Here is a 16,570-nt window from a genome sequence, read left to right on the forward strand (position 1 = left end):
GTACATGTATATCATGAATAGTCACAGGTCAAACAGAAGTGGCGTTTAATTAAAGGGTGGCACTTTATTTTTCAACTCTTCTTCCATGGTGACATTCAAATAAAAGTGGGGTTCAAATATGGTTTTCAAAATAATTAATAATCAATGTGCACCGCTCCCAACTAGCTTTAGACTTGCACCCCACAACCATTATCACTGAGACACTGTAAAACCTATTTGACTGCCATGGTGATCTATTTTCCAACCCTTCCCCTATATTGGCGCTTTATTAGAGGTGACGTTCAAATAGATAGTGGCATTGTATTTTTCAAATAACTCATCAGAATTTTGGGAAGACAAATTTAACCCTTTTACGGGTAAAGTGAATGTCGCCTTTACATGCATTTTTCACTTTCCTTTGGGCAAAGTGACATTAACCCTTTTGGATGCAAGAAATCTGCTAACTTACCTCCAACTTGTCGTGGATCTCTATATAAATATGCATTGGAAGCTGAGAAGTACCTTTACCAGTTGATGTCTATTGTTTGCAATTGATCTGCCATATTATAGCCTGCGCCCTGTGTTGAAATTTGTTGGATATTTAAATTTTTCATTTCTTTCCAAATTTGAAGGCAAATTTTTATATTATAACTACAGTATATTTAACAATGTTGCATACAAGCTCATCGCACTTATTGTTATGTATGCTACAGTTTGCAGTCAAAACTGGCTTTTCATGTGCAACAGAAGAGTTATGAGCGTTGATCTATTGTAAGCCGACTTTAGATAACCACAATGATGCCATCAAGTAAAATGCTATAAATCTGCAAATTGATAAGTAATAATAATGATAATTTATCAAATGCTACAAATATATATTCAAAAACAATTGACATGAACAAACCATACTTATTAATTTATTATACATGCGGAAACGAAAATTAACATTTTTGGAACACAAATATTTGCTTCGTTTGCTCGGCCTGTTGCGCTCTATTGTTGCTTTCATTTGGAACCATTTTATCCTCTGGCTGTTCAATACCTTATAAAAAGTCTTCTGACCTCAACTCTTCTTCTGCACTGTTGAACTAGTTGATATTAGCGTCCAAACAATTTTTTAGCAGAGCAAAAATTTTACGCGTTGCCAGTTGAATACTTTTTGCAAAAATAATGAGAACCTTTCAGCCGCATGCGTATAGCACAAATTTTAGCTTCACAATAGTAGTAGATTCTATTGAATTGTCTTTCCCATACGTCTAAGTATCAAGACCACATTAAAAAGGCACTACTAATAGCCTGATACAGTTTTTAATTATTTCTATGGTGTTGCCTCCAAAATTTTAACGAAAAACAACTGTGAAGCTTTGGAGTTACAAAACAGACATCGATATGAACAGAATCAACGAGAGAATTAATTGTTATTGATGTAACCAAGTGATTATTAGTACTATTTTGAGGACACTTCGCAATTGGTCACTTGCTATTATGGGTTCGTAAAAATCAAAGAATAGCAAAGTGGCGGTCAAATAGAGGTGGCGTTCAAATAGAGGTTTCACGGCAATCATTGCTATAAAATTAATAGATTTCACCTAGTAACAAAAATCAAATATGAGAGCTTGATTGAAAATTCGATAAGCAATTAATTTGGCTAAGGTTTATTGATGTTTTACTAATGGTGCTTGATCTAGAAGCTTCCTTAAAGGTTGACTTGCAACAAAATTCACATTACAGTTATTTGGTATCAAAAGATTCACCATGTCTTACTCTGTTGTTTTGTAAGTGCCAAATATGTGGAAATGTGATTACAAGCTCCTAACAGCTCAAAAATGAAAAGGCGCCGTAGATTGGGATCTCTTTATTTCGATGACGTAGCCACGAAATTTGGTTATCATCTTGTCACGTATGTTCTCACGTGAATTGAAAGGCCAATACAAAGCTCAATATAAAACTTATCGTAGTACTAGTTTATGACAAACACTTTGGGTTTTATCGAAGACCCTGTATCAAATATAGATGCTCACTACTTTACAGTTTTGTTTCGTCCTGGTCTAATCGGCAAGTCGTAATCTAATCATGTGACCAAATACTTCGCAAATAATTTTTGCAGCACTTTTTGATTATGGTGACCAACAGGCCCGTCATGATTATCAGACAATGATATGTACTCCTTCAAGCTAAGGATAAAAAATTAAACGAATTTTTACAGTAAGTTATAAGATATCACTGCTAAAAGTGACAGCATTACGATGACGATAAAACAGACGCGTAAGAACAATAAACATAGTTTTATTGAATGCGTGAAGTATATTTGTGAAAATATTTCGACGAATAAGGTTGCAAGAAAGTGTAAACAGAAACCATCTCTCACAACTACATCACATTTGAGCCGTTTTGGAAAGGGAACCCAAACTACGGCGGTCTCATGTGGCTGCGATTTTCTGTTCGTTTTTGAGCTTTTAAGAGCTTGTAATCACCTTTCCACATATTATGCACCTACAACACAACAGAGTAAGACATGGTGAATCTTTTCATATCAAATAACGGTAATGTAAATTTTGTTGCACATCAACCTTCAAGGTTTTATGTAGTGTACAGTTTACTTGTAGGTTTTATGTAGTGTACAGTTTACTTGTAGTTTTTATGTAGTGTACAATTTACTTGTAGGTTTTATGTAAAGTATTTGATAAAGTACATCCAAATTATTAGGTTCTTTGCTGTTGAAGATTATTGTATTATATTGTTATCGGATATTCCAACTATAAGGCTAATACTATGAAGACAAATACCGATTAGATGTTCCACGTCTGATGTAAACAACAAATGCCAAATATTGAATTATTTTCAACGAATAAAAGGCAGAGGTTGCTAATGAATGCACTGACGAGAAGATGTTCAAAGCATTAACCCAGGTCAAGATTTTACTCCAATGTGCTAGTTGAATGCTTGGCAGTGTATGAAAAATAAAAATCTTATTGCACAGAAAATGTACTTTTAATTAACATATACAACATCTACTATTTTAACTTTTAAATTAAGGTGTTTGTTTATTTATATTTACTGTGTTTATTTCTGTGTAATTCATACGTTACTGGCTGCAGTGCCTACTACAGGTCTATATTGATTGCAAGTCTTGCAATATTTTAAAAAGTTTTCTTCACATATGGGTACATTATTTTTCTGGTATAGTTTCATGCATTCCATAAGCTGAAGTGTTAAGCGTGAAGGCACGAAAGATTGGCAGGTGTAATAAATATGTAAAAATTTATTCCATATTATAGCCACATGGACAACAATGTGTATTGGATAAATGCCTGCCTGCAGAACTAGAGGTTTCGAGTTCAAATCTTAACTCTGTTGCCATAACTGGGCGAATAGACAGACAGATACTGAAATTTATATATAGATTTGCCCTGGTACATAAAATACACTCATAAATTATAACTAATTGCTAAATAAATTGGCAACACCAGAAAGTCTGATCTAGAAAGGGAACAATATAAAGTTGATTTCCAAAATCGATAAACAATTTTAATCATGACGACAAAGCAAGATACAGTGTACTAAATCACACCACACAAGATTAATGTAATGTACTACCACCTTCATAAGCAATGAAAATCTTCAAGCCATTAGCTAAAGCAAGGCTAGTACAAAAAAACAGTTATTTGCTGATGAGATCTGACAAACTATCTAGAATACTTGTCTGACGAAGTCCAAAAATAACTGTGCATCCAACCATGACCATCTGTGCAAGTACTGATGGGACAAACCCTTTAAATCTCTTTGGTGGATCTGTAATGAACGCTGGAAATTATACTTTGGTGTTTTATGCAACTGATCTAAAAATATTTACTCATCTGAAAATAAATTGTAAGAAGTACTTCTGAGGAAGTCTACATAGTTTAAGGTTCCAATATTTTAACAATAAACAAAAAGCACTGAAGTTTATGATAAGTTACGGATCTAGGTTATGGAGATAGTTTATGTCTGGAAACAGACTGGCCTGTTAAGATCCCAACTCTACACGTGAGACTCACAGCCAAAGACTTAGAGTTAAATTCTTGCCATTGAAGGAGGAAAGGATAACTTTCTGTAATTTACTAGTAAGGTAGTTAAGATATTTAGTTTTCATATAAGAACAAAAACTACAAGAGTATAGGAGTAAATCGGATGAGTTGCCTGGTTCTAGGAAGTAGTTGTATAGCTCTAGCAAGGTCATAAAAAGGTCAGAGATAAGGCAGTGTGGTCAACTTCTCAGAGCTCATTTAATCATAAAACCAGCATTATTATCACAATTATAGCAACTTACCTTTTACATAGATGTCAGCGTAGACTGCTCTAGCAATCAGCCAGGCAACTCCAGCAGTAGCACATACTCGCTGCAAAGAGAAAAACAAGACTGAGACACAACTAGTTTGAAACAAAGTCTCTTGAAAGATATACATCTCTAGTTTACCCAATTGCCATTGATTTATTTGCAGCTAAATGCTAGTCAAAGAAAGATAACATTACATCACAGCTGAATTACAGTTCACACTCTTCATAAGAAAGTAAAACACTAACTGGAAACTCGAGTCCACCGAGGAGCATGGTAACAGCATAGAATGGATAATGCTCGAGGTAGTTCATATGAGCCCTCATGATGCGGTTGAAGACAGGATTCTCATCGCTGTACATAATGGGTGCCTGCAAAGAATACCAAATACGCATTTACTATCCTGTCTAGGCTCTGTAACAGTCACACTTAGTAAAGAGGAGATCTGTTCATGGATAATCCTACACTTTGGTATGACCAGTCTAGATTCATGGAAACATTAAAAGAATTAAAATGATGTTCCATAACTTTGGCTAATCCTCAGAACTGCTATCTACTACACAAACTCTTCAGAAATCTATTAAAAGCAAACTGGAAATATTAGAACAAACATGGATATAAAGGAAATACAAAAAAATAATAAAAAGGCAGAATCTTGGTTAAGGAACAATTACAAGTCGCTGCTTGAGTGTTTAATGCATGGGCAAATAACTTGTATGGTAAATGAAAACAGTTGCATATAAGCTAAGGTTTAGTAGAATAAGGCAAACCATGCTATGGGCAAACAAGAGTGTAACCATATGACTACCTGAATGCCATAATCCTTTCGAGCTTTCACCACCCTGAAAACATGACGAACATTTAACCAAGTCCCTCCAACGACAGCCAGTACCACGTATCCGTAGTCTTTTGGCAGCAGGTCTTGAATTTTCAACTGAGGCATTCTGCACTCACTCTGCGATGATAGAAAGGGCAATACAGGACCTCTTACTAGTAGCAATAGTACGAGTACTAATATCGCTATAGGTTATTGCAAATATGTCGCGCTTGTTACAGACCAGCATGGAAGCTTTGCTCATTTCAGATATATAAATGGTATGAGATGCAAAAACTCATTCTTTATTCTTTGCAGCCCTTGCACTTGATGAACATCAGTAGGTGAACCGCAAGTTTTCTTCTAAAGGTAAATTCATGATACGAATTAAGCATGACATGAACTCTAGTAAAACAAACATAGCTTGCACTCAAAATTAACGAAGATGCATTTTTATGGCAGTAAATGATGTATTGCATTCATAATGGCGTTCTCAATGAAAACAATATCAGCTATTTTGCAGGGCCACCAAATTGATAGAGCTGTTGATGATTTCGGTTAACAAAAAAAAAATGGTAAGAATTATAAATGAAGCATGATGGGCATGAGACTTTGATTTGGGCAACAGCCACTTTGATATGTTGTTTTATGCTTACTTGTCAGTCTAATAGCTCGGTGAAAAAAGATAAATTGCCTCACTTTTATTGAGGATTTATAAATGTAAATCTGCAAATACCTATTGTTTAGAGTATTTATCAAACATACAATTTATTATAAAAGTATTCTAATTAAACACTATATGCAGTGTTACAGAATAAATAGAAATTTGTAAAAAAAGAGGCACAGATGTATGCCAAGATCCACTATTGTTTTCAGCTTACCGTAAAACCCTATTTGAATGCCACTTCTAATAGAACGCCACCTCTAATAGAACGCCACGTTTAATAGAACGCCACTATAGAGAAAGGTTAGAAAATACAGCGCCACCCTTTAATTGAACGCCACCTCTATTTGAGATTCTATAATTTTTATGAACCCATTATAGAAAGTGATCAGTAGAAAAGTGCCCACGAAATGGCGCTAATAATGACTCGGTTACATCAACAAAAATTAATTGTTTTAGTGTTGCTGTAGTGTTGGCCATGGTTTTAGTGACGGTGTACCTGAAAAGATCGATCATCACAATCATCAGAACTACAATCTGATTCGAAGTCAATAACTACTAAATCCGACCCATTGTTTTCAGATTCATCCATAACGTGGTTTACAATCTTGCCTGAAGACTTTACAGTGTTTTGATGATCGAAGAGAATACTCTCCAGGGACACCGCACGACGTAAAAGCAGCCATTGTTATGGCACATCAAGGTTCATTTTCTAACTCCAAAGCTCTACAGTTTTTTTCTTTAAAACTTTGAAAGTGACACCATCAAAATAATTAATAACTGTAACCGTCTAATGCTTTACTCTAAGTAGCTCCTTGTTTAACTCCATCTGATACATTGGCTGATATGAGAAACAGTTTAGCAAAAATGCTGAAGCTGATGCCATCCATGTCGCTTCGCCCGAGTAGAGTGCACAATATAAGTGACATCCGCATCGTTTCGCCTGTAAAGTGGTTAAATTTATTTTCACAAAATTCTGATGAGCTTGTCGAAACATACAGCGCCACCCTCTATTTGAACATCACCTCTGATACAACGCCCCTATAAGAGAAGGGTTGGAAAATACAGCGCCATGGCATTCAAATGGAGGTATTACAGCATACTAGAAAATGTAGCAATAATTACTACAAAAAACAACACATAACCATAAATAAGCTATTTACAACATATTATTTCTAGCATGCTTCAAGGGTAACAATGAGAATCTAGTTGAAGTTATCTCAAATAATCAGTAATCAAGTTATCAGCCCACGTTATCACAAACATGGAGGGTGTAGCCATCCAATGCTATCAAATATCGCACGGCTTTATAACTTTCGGTTGCTTAATAAAACGTTTCTGACATTTCATACTATTTATGATTGCTTCTACTGACAAAATACATGTGACGAAGTTAATATTTGAAGCTTTAAAGAGAAGTAACAGTGAAAAAAGTAAAAAAAGACATGAAAATGGCAAGAGCATATTGGATAGTATGCACAAACTAGAGATTTGAGAATATCATATAAGTATCAGAGGGTATAGAAAGGATTCAACAATGTCAGGTCATGAATTGCATGCCTTTACTGTTGTACATCAGGACAAAAATTATATATTTGAAGGCTTCAGTGGGAAATTTTAATGCAAATGAAAAGTAATAGTAAAATTGTTTTTGAAACCATGTACATTAGGCGAGTCACTTTTGGCGAGATCCCCATTATTCACACGAAGGTCTTGAATGAGCATAAAAGGGACTATGTGTTAAAAAGTGGTAGCAAGACATCAGCTCATGGAACCTGCTACTAATGTAGTGGCATGAAACTTTAGAAGTATCATCTGGTAGATATGAAAACTGATGTCAATAACATGTGACGATAAAGAGGATTCTAAGTTAGCCACAAAGTACAAAAAAATCTTTGGAATGTCAGAGATTATTTAAATAAATTAAATATTATGAATATTACAACACTAACACATCATACTCCTTTTTTGTAGTCGCAAAAAACGTGAAAAACATTTAAACTAACATTGAAAGTGTGTGTTCCCCAAACATCACGTAGAATTATCGTAATCACGGGATATGGACTAAGTGAACGTGATAGGACAAAAGGGAAAAGTTGTTAATCGAAACCAATAATACCAGCTACTGTACAGTCATTTAATTGGAAACTTAAGTTTGGTTTTTCATTTTTAAAGGGCACAAGGTGTGCGTTTAGGAAATAGTAGAACGGATTAGGCTATTTACATGTAATTCACATTTTGTTTTCGAATCAGATTATTTATAATCTAGTAGTAGGGGTGCCTACTGTATTAAAGGTGAATATTTCAACACTGATACATCTCGGCAGCTGTTGAGCATCTAGTGAGTGTCGTATCACCAGCACCAAACAATGATAAGTGGCCTTCCATAAATGGCCATTCTTGAAATAAGGAACTGTTGGCCCAGCATTTACTCGTGCAGTCACATTAGCTTTGAAAAAAAAAGGGACTCAAACCTACTTATCCTTACAATCTACACACAAAAATTCAAACCCATTTTGCATAATTTATATTGAATTGCTTGAGGATGGCATAATAAACAGTGCAGCTAATTTTGCATAACTAACTTTGTTGAAGTTTTGAGGTTAACATCTAAATAAAATTTCGTATGACTATAACTAGTCAGTTTACCATTTTAACAAGTTCTGGGTGTGATAGTTGTCCTGAAATGCGAATATATTTTTATCTTTCTTATGCGATATCAAAAAGCTTTCTCTCTAGCTGACAAGACCTATTTGAAACAGCCCAATTTCACTCCTCAAGTTGTTTTACTTACTGTTAAGATAAGAGTTCCAAACCTTAGGCTTGCTAACAACAGGCTTGCTATGCATATTAAACAACCTTTCCTTCATTTTGAAAAGGCGAATAATCACAATTGCCCATTTGAGTTCATGTCAAGCAGCTACTCTTATTGTTATTATTTATAGCCTAGTGAACCTTTATTTCGGAAAAAATCATACAACCTTTCGATGTCTTGCGTGCTGCAACGCTAACTGACTAAAATATACATAATGGTTTAGACTACTACGACTTATCTAACTCAAAAATTAAACTATTGAAGAAACAATAAAACCAACTTCGCAGAGCGAAAAGCAGAATAAACATGCACCATGGCTACAGAAAACCAGGTATGAATAAAAGAAAAAAAATTACAGAAACTGCTATTCAGAATAATGTGGCAGCAACAGCAGCAAAATCGTATGATCTAAATGCTACTGGTGTATGGAAGCATTAGCAAAAACAGGTAGCATAATGAAGAAACGCCTAAACCACTGGAGATATACACAATAGTACAATGAAGATGACACCTAATACATCAGAGAACCGCCTGAAAAACAGTCATCATACACCCATCTACAAGTGGATTAAAAGCCTCTAGTGGATGTAACCCATGAGGAAAGACACATCGATCGCTGTGTCAGAAAATCATTAAAAAGAAATTAGATCGCCATCAAACACAACCAAAACAATTGGACTAACTGTCATCATTTTCAATCAGTACACCCCCATGACATACTTAAGACAAGTCCAGTCAATTGCTAACCCTCTGCAACACATAGAACAGAACCAGAGTGCCTAAAAACCTCGCAGACTAACAGAGACATCTATAAAAGAGAACAACTTCAACGGTCCAGCCTCTCTGTTTCCCAATGACCTACTGAGGCTCTATTTTCCCCCGCCTGCTGAGACACGCTACTCTGCCACTGGAGGCTCCCTCCCCTACCCCTGCTTACGGAGTCTCCTTCTTCATCATCGGCTGATCCCCTTCTACTTCCTTATCTCCACTATTGAGCTTCCCTATCTATGAGCTCTTATGACTCTCGTTTGACTGTCAAGACTCCCAGCCGTACAGGACAGAGCAACCAAACATGGGGCGTAACTTTTATTAGCTATTTCAACCTTGTTTCATTAATATTGTTTAGAATTTTGTTAGTCGTATATTTTAATTGTTTGAGTTATAAAATAAAGAAGTATCCTTATTAAGAAATCTTTATTAAGAAAGAAGATCTTTATTAAGAAATATCAGTATTGCTTACAATAACTTAACATCTTCGCTAGTACTTGAGCAGGTAGGAACTAATGATCAATTCAGTTCCCACAAGCTAAGCAAAGGTGCACAAGCTGAACGTAGTCAAAACAGTACAAGACGACAAAGGAAACTTAACACTGATGTTATGTGTAGATTCGGATTAGTGATGCATAACATAATTTCTCCATATCCACCCATGACACCGTCACATAAAATTTGTTTCAATATTGTGAAAAAATGCGTTGTTTGCTTGACCCTCAAGTAAAAGTACACCTATGTAAGATCATATTGTAAAATATAAAAAGATAGTCAGATGCTAACTCCGATTTTATCCAGATTATTATTTAAAACTAACACTTGGTGCGCGTTAAACATCTGTCCCATCTACTATTTTGCTACTTGGTAAAGCATTTGGGGGTGGATATTAGCGATGCGATGGAGTGACCGCAAACCTTCATAATCCTCGATTCTTTTCATTGGTTTGCGGCGACTGCCAACGGAAAGTGGGACGTTGCACAACTTACTGTTGCAAAATCTTTTTCACATTTGCTATGCCATGGTCTTAAATGATAACTCAGCTAAAAACCTACTCTATGACACCGTGAAGACAACTCTAACGGTAAGCCGCTTTGATGTTGAAACCACGAGAACAGCTCTAGCGAGATACTCGAACGTACAAACTCTATGAAAATAGTGGTGGCTCTAAGAAGGGACGTGGGAGGAATAATTCCAGAGAATTATCCTATTTGAATGTTGTCCGCATTGAACTTAGAACCCCTGGAATGGCAATCACGTGACTTTTACATTGATTGTGATACGTAATGCATGCGCCATATTGGAGAGCTAATCGTTCACTAGTTCCGTTTGTAAACAAACGGTGAAAAATGACAGAAACATACATGTTGAATAGTTATTTTCTAGCTGGGTGTTAATGAAAACTCTTCCTACACAACGTTTAGCGTGCCCTGATAGAAGAAAACCTATTTATAACATATGGAGTGGGATATAATAAGTGATAAGTAGATGTAAAATAGATTTTCGTAGACCATATTAGTCATTCAAACTGTTGTATTACAGATGCATAAACCCAGGAAATGATATATTCAGGCAAAGAACAACTGTTCCATTATATTAAAAATTATATTATATATGCATAAACCATAATGGAGAAATTTAGCACTTGAAGTATATCGATAAAAACAACACATATGCTCAGGTCTGCCAACCCAAGAGTGGGACAATGCGTGAGATTTGGTTTTGGGGCAATTGATGTATCAATGATAGTATATATAAAATTGTAGAAATTGGGACAAAAATCTCACGCATTTTCATTTTTTCTTTGGGGTGATTGTGTGAGTCTCACGCCCAATGCGTGAGAGTTGGCAGGTATGCATATGCTGCCAAAACAAAAACCGTTTTCAAGATTTAAGTGCTAATAGCTCATGAATGTATGATATGTATAATACAGTATCTGTAAAAGATGGAATAAACTACTGCAACAACTAAACGGAAATTAAAAACAGTTGTATTAGAGGATAATCAAAATAATGCAAACAAGGAAATACAGGAATTAGTGTAATTAGATGATTAAACTGAAACATACACGTTACAGAAACTGTGTAAAAGGAGATTTGTATACCACTGAATGTTGAACAAAGGTGCATCAGAGTTTCTTAGAACTGAATCAGATTAGAAATAACAGCACAACAATAGCTACAGATGAATATTACAGTGATTACATTGTTACTGGCCTTTAAAAAGTACTGCTTTAGTATTTTATGCCACAAAGATGCACCTTGCAGTTTGAATGTAGGATTTTAGCATAATGATGCTGTAGGAGATCATAAAACGACTGAATAAGGTTTTTCATCAATGACGCAGTGGTTGGATATGCCATCTGCTGTGTCCGTAAGGTGTTTCCCAAGGCATAGCACATCACAAGATCCTACACTACTGATAACATACACTACACAATGAAGTGGATCTGGCTTTGCATTAATACGAAAGTATCGATCTGCAGCTAGCAGGATCCTGATGACACTGTCTGATGGAGGCACCAATCCTTCATTGTTTTGTAGCTCGAGTAGAGTATAGAGATGTCGGTACTGGATACTTGACTTAGTGGTAACCAGCGACTGACGGCCAATGTCACGTGACAGCACTTTAGTTAGCTTTTGCACAATGTAGCCAGCTATATAGACTATGTTTGTTAGCTATAACAGAAATTTCACATCTGAAATCATTGTGAGATCCACAAACTGATCAACTCCTGGAGTAGCCTGTATGATGAGAATCTGGTTTTGAGCAGTAACATTACCTGTCTTACCAGCATCTGATTTTGCACCAACTTTGCTGAGAAGTTTGCGAAAGGTAGCCTTAAACTGAGTAACAGTAGGATTATCATTCGAACCACCTAAAAAAAAGCATCAATTATAACAATTACATAAAATCAACAAAAATTAATGTCTTATTCACATCATAATAGTACTCTTAAGATACAACAATACAACTAATGAAATAAACTAAAATAAAGCAGGTAAAATGCTACCATATCGCTATGTAAAATAACGTAATGGTTTGTAGTTCCTAAATATTAATATAATAAAAAATTCCAAACTTTGTTCTGAAAGAAGAAAAAATTCACTCACCAGCTTATAAATTTATCTAATCACCGACAACATACAGTCAAACTCGTACACTCAGTCAAACTCATATTCGCAAGGCTCTCATATAGATTGTTTTTTAGTTTGCTTTTTACATTCTACAATTGTTTTTGTCTCTTTATATTTATAGAAATAAATAAGCACAAATCTTGCCAATATATATAATTTAAATATGTATATATATTTGAATTATTATTATTAAATTTCTGTAAATGAGGCACCCCAATTACTCACTTTGCCTGTTTTACAAACCCGTGTTTGTTTTGCGTAACACAACTCGAGTTCATCATAAACCCGGGCCGAGTTGCACAGCACGGCAACTCGAGTTGTTTAACACCCAACGCGAGGCACTGTAAGGTGCCATAGATGTGACTGCCAGGACGTTTTCAGATTAAAATAGGCAAAACTTGATCGCGGTTGAAACGCTCAGTAAAAAAAGACATTTTTCTTTTGAGCGTTTTAACAAAAACAATTTTGCAGATTTAAAAAAAAGTTTATTTGAAGGTTACCTCGCTTCTCCTTGCTTTCAGAAGGCTATCCTCAAGCGGATGTTTGATAAAATTTGATTTTTTGCAAACTTTTAGAAGGGTCATTAACGAAAATATTTTGCCGATAGCGGTAATAATGACGCTTAAGAACTACTAAAAGTTGATGTTTATCTCTATGGCTTGAAATAATGTTATTTATGAAATGATATTCTAAAGCGATAACCGTAGCCGTTGGGCAAAAAACTGTTCGAGTTAACAAAGTGTTCGAGTTAACCATGTGTTAACATGGTTAACAAATCCATTCGAGTTAATCATGTGTTCGAGCTATCCGAGGGCGAATTAGCCGAGTTCCACTGTACATTGCATAGTCGACTGTCAACGTTATCGAGTCATTATTGGTATCAATTTGTAGAAAAAAATTCACCGGTCACATTTGATTAATTGATTCAAGTACTTAACAAATGGTTGAGTTAGTTATGCAAACGTGCCTGTCCATGAAGCTCTGATTACACTTCATAAATCCATCTATCAGACAAGATTTCAGCACAGGTGTCAACGGGGCTATGATGTATTCAATGTTTTGCAAATCATGTTTTGCATTATCTTCAACAATATTATTTTATTATATAATTTTTACAAGCAAAAGAATTTTCATCTCACCATAAAGCTTTTATTAAAAATATCCATCCAAATCGTGGCCCCTTACATAGTTTCAGCTCATACAATAGGACAAATTCATCTACTGCAGCAAACTCAAACAAAACACCATGGTATATGCAGCACACATTCAAGTCTCTCTTTCCCATTTATGGCAGTTTCCACTCTGACAAAGCTGCTTCGGCTAGTGGGACCACATAAAAATCCTGTAATCAATAAAACAGATGCAATTAATAAAAGTCATTCATGGATATGTCATTCTAAAGCGTATTTACTGAAAGCTTTTAAATTGGGAGTTAGATAGATTGCGAGTGTAATTTTAAAAATGAATAAATGTTTAACAAAAGCATAAGTACGCCAAGCCAACGATTCGAAGCTTTGGTTCTAGAAGTTAAAGATGTGCATTGATCAATCGATTGTCTTCACTTTCTACAAGTGAGAAGTGAACATCTAAAGTCAAATCATAAATCTAATTTACTAGATAAAACTGCCAAAGAAAATTTGAAGCAAATATAGCTAAGTGAAATGATAAAAAATTATACAACGATGATTGGTGATAGCAAAGTTGTAATTCTATTAATTAGTACATGTCTTAATGAGTACTAAAATTATTACCTTTAATATATTCATCAATCTAAGCCACTGTATTGCTAGATGCTATGGATTAAAAAGAAGCCATCAAGAACTCACTGTGCATCCGTATCTCGCACTCGCGCACAGGAAATTACATTATAACTTCAAACAGGGAAATATAATCTGAATGTAAACACAGCAGTACATCTATAGGAGACTCAAAGTAAAAGATAAATTTACCTCCATTCTCCAATCTTCCTCTGAAGCACTTTAACCACCTGATGCTCAGAAAACTCGAACTCACCTTCGCAGTAACTTTACAGTAATTTTTACAATTCTGTTGTTCGTCAACAAAATGTGTCGATCGAGTAATTCATTAAAGTACCGATGTTAATTAATTTAGTAAATATCGATATCCATGCAATTTAATAATAGAGTAAAATCCCTAAATTTGAGCTCACAGACAACGCGTTTTACGAGTGATAAAATTTATTACGACCTACACTGTATATAAAAATTTCGTGCTGATGATTGGCTAATGGAGCAATCTTATATTTATCGCTCGTTGACTCTTTGCAGATGTATCGCTAGTTACGTCATGAATGAAGCACCCGCTGGAATCTGAGCTTTTTAAAAGATGGCCTCATTCAAACGCATATATCCCTGGACAGGGATAGTCTACAAAGACAAAAATAACATCGAATTGTAGCTGTTTTAGTTTTTTATTGGTCTTAACTTCATTAAATCGACCTTTTTGACGCAACCACATCTTTAAAGCAGGTTATTGCTAAACGTTAAAGCCTGGCTTTAGTCTGTGTTCTGCTTATATATCTGCTAAATCATTTGATTTAGACCACCCACATGGGAAACTTAGCTTTTTTCTCTAGTAATTGCTATTTTATTATAAATGAGAGAAGTACTGGCTTTATAATAATTTAACATTGATAAATTAACATTCCTTTGTCGACTGTGTTGAGAGATTTTGAGACAAAAGTTTTTCTACGTACATGGTAGAAAGGAATTCAGCAAAAGAAAGCAGTAAGTAATAATCATAAAGCCGTTAATATTGACATGGTTGGCAATGAAACCGTATGTTGGTATTTTGTGAGAGCTAGTTTATTTATCTCTAATAACAGATTTATTTTTAAACTATATAAAAGTTATACAAACATGAGGTGCAGCATTGACCGTATGTACCGTGTTCATATTAAAACTATTGTGTAATTTTTTATGATGTAATAATGATATAGTAATTTATATAAAGTATGTTATAGTTTTATTTTGGATAGCCAACCTATTAATAATAAAAGTAAAATTGCTAACTAAATGTGAAATTAGTTGATATTTAGAAAAAAGTTGAATCAGGGATGAGTAAGAAAGAATTTGGAATTTTTCTTTGAAAAGCCATTCTAGCTTACAGTGTATGTGTCGGTCTGTAACTATTTATAACAGCCATAGGCCTACAGACTTAAACCTTAGCTAAATTTTTATACAGAAACATCCTACATCACCTTGACAGATCATTTCTACTTTCTATATTTTATTACATTGTGGTATCATTTAAATACTTTCGTCCAATGCCAGAGTCATTTGATGGCAAATAATGTCAGAAAGCTGACATTTGATAAATTGTTAACTTTCTCGAAACTTAACGAGTGCTAGCTCAAACATGTATAGATAATAAAATAACTAGTATTATTTGCAGTCAGAGTGAAGACCTGAGGCAATTACCACAAATAGCTTATTAAGGGCACCACTGTGTCGGATAATAACGTTCTCGTTTACGTTCAACGGTTTTGAAAGCATTCATCGATGAAATGTTGCGTACAATCAATGCTGTCAAACTGTCAGTGCTGTTAAACTGTCAGTGCTGTTAAACTGTCAATGCTGTCAAACTGTCAATGCTGTCAAACTTGACCATTTAACTACACAGAATACAATAGATTCATTGGGCGAATAGTCATTACATTGGTTAATATCCTCATGCTTAGAGCGCTTGCTTGGGGTTAATAACTAGCACTGTTGACCTTTAAGCGTAATGATTTAGTAATTCAGGTATTGTTTTAGTAAAATTTAGCTTTTTAGGTAAGATATTCAAATTTAGTAGGCAATTAGTCTATTATCTGTGCAGTGCCAGGCATTTGGCTAGTATATGTAAATATGAATTTCAGTGTCTGTTTGTCCATTTTTCCAGTTGTAGCAATAAATTTTTAGGAATTGAAAACCCGCTGTATACTGGATTTGAACCAGTCTTGCAGACAGGCATTAACCAATACACTGCGCTGTCTAACTAGCTACACTAGGGAATGAATTGTGCACATACTTATTACATCTGCTTATCTTTTATGGCTTCGTGCTTAACAATTCAT

At 34.9% G+C, this 16,570-nt stretch overlaps 1 protein-coding gene across 2 annotated transcripts; it reads right to left on the bottom strand.

The window, feature by feature from the left end:
- Positions 1-3,353: 3,353 nt before the first annotated feature.
- Positions 3,354-10,287, bottom strand: LOC137394680 (glutathione S-transferase 3, mitochondrial-like). 2 transcript variants are annotated; one of them, XM_068081438.1, is made up of 5 exons: positions 10,273-10,287; positions 5,103-5,249; positions 4,543-4,665; positions 4,289-4,358; positions 3,354-3,771 (listed from the first exon to the last, which is right to left on the bottom strand). In XM_068081438.1, the coding sequence occupies exons 1-5, from the start codon at positions 10,276-10,278 to the stop codon at positions 3,641-3,643; spliced, it is 477 nt and encodes a 158-aa protein (XP_067937539.1). In that variant the 5' UTR covers positions 10,279-10,287; the 3' UTR covers positions 3,354-3,640. The 2 variants fall into 2 exon arrangements, with proteins under 2 accessions (XP_067937539.1, XP_067937540.1); XM_068081439.1 differs by lacking the exon at positions 10,273-10,287 and adding an exon at positions 10,176-10,253.
- Between the last annotated feature and the right edge of the window lie 6,283 nt (positions 10,288-16,570).

Source organism: Watersipora subatra, chromosome 4, assembly GCF_963576615.1.
Source record: "Watersipora subatra chromosome 4, tzWatSuba1.1, whole genome shotgun sequence".
In the NCBI taxonomy this organism is placed as follows: Eukaryota; Metazoa; Bryozoa; class Gymnolaemata; order Cheilostomatida; family Watersiporidae; genus Watersipora; species Watersipora subatra.

Bases quoted from the DNA above. Each gene is read 5' to 3' on its own strand.
- LOC137394680 (XM_068081438.1), bottom strand. The intron at 4,666-5,102 runs GTAGTCATATGG...TATTCTTTGCAG, and splicing joins GAAAGGATTATGGCATTCAG to GCACCCATTATGTACAGCGA. The intron at 4,359-4,542 runs GTTAGTGTTTTA...TTCTCTTTGCAG, and splicing joins TCGGTGGACTCGAGTTTCCA to CGAGTATGTGCTACTGCTGG.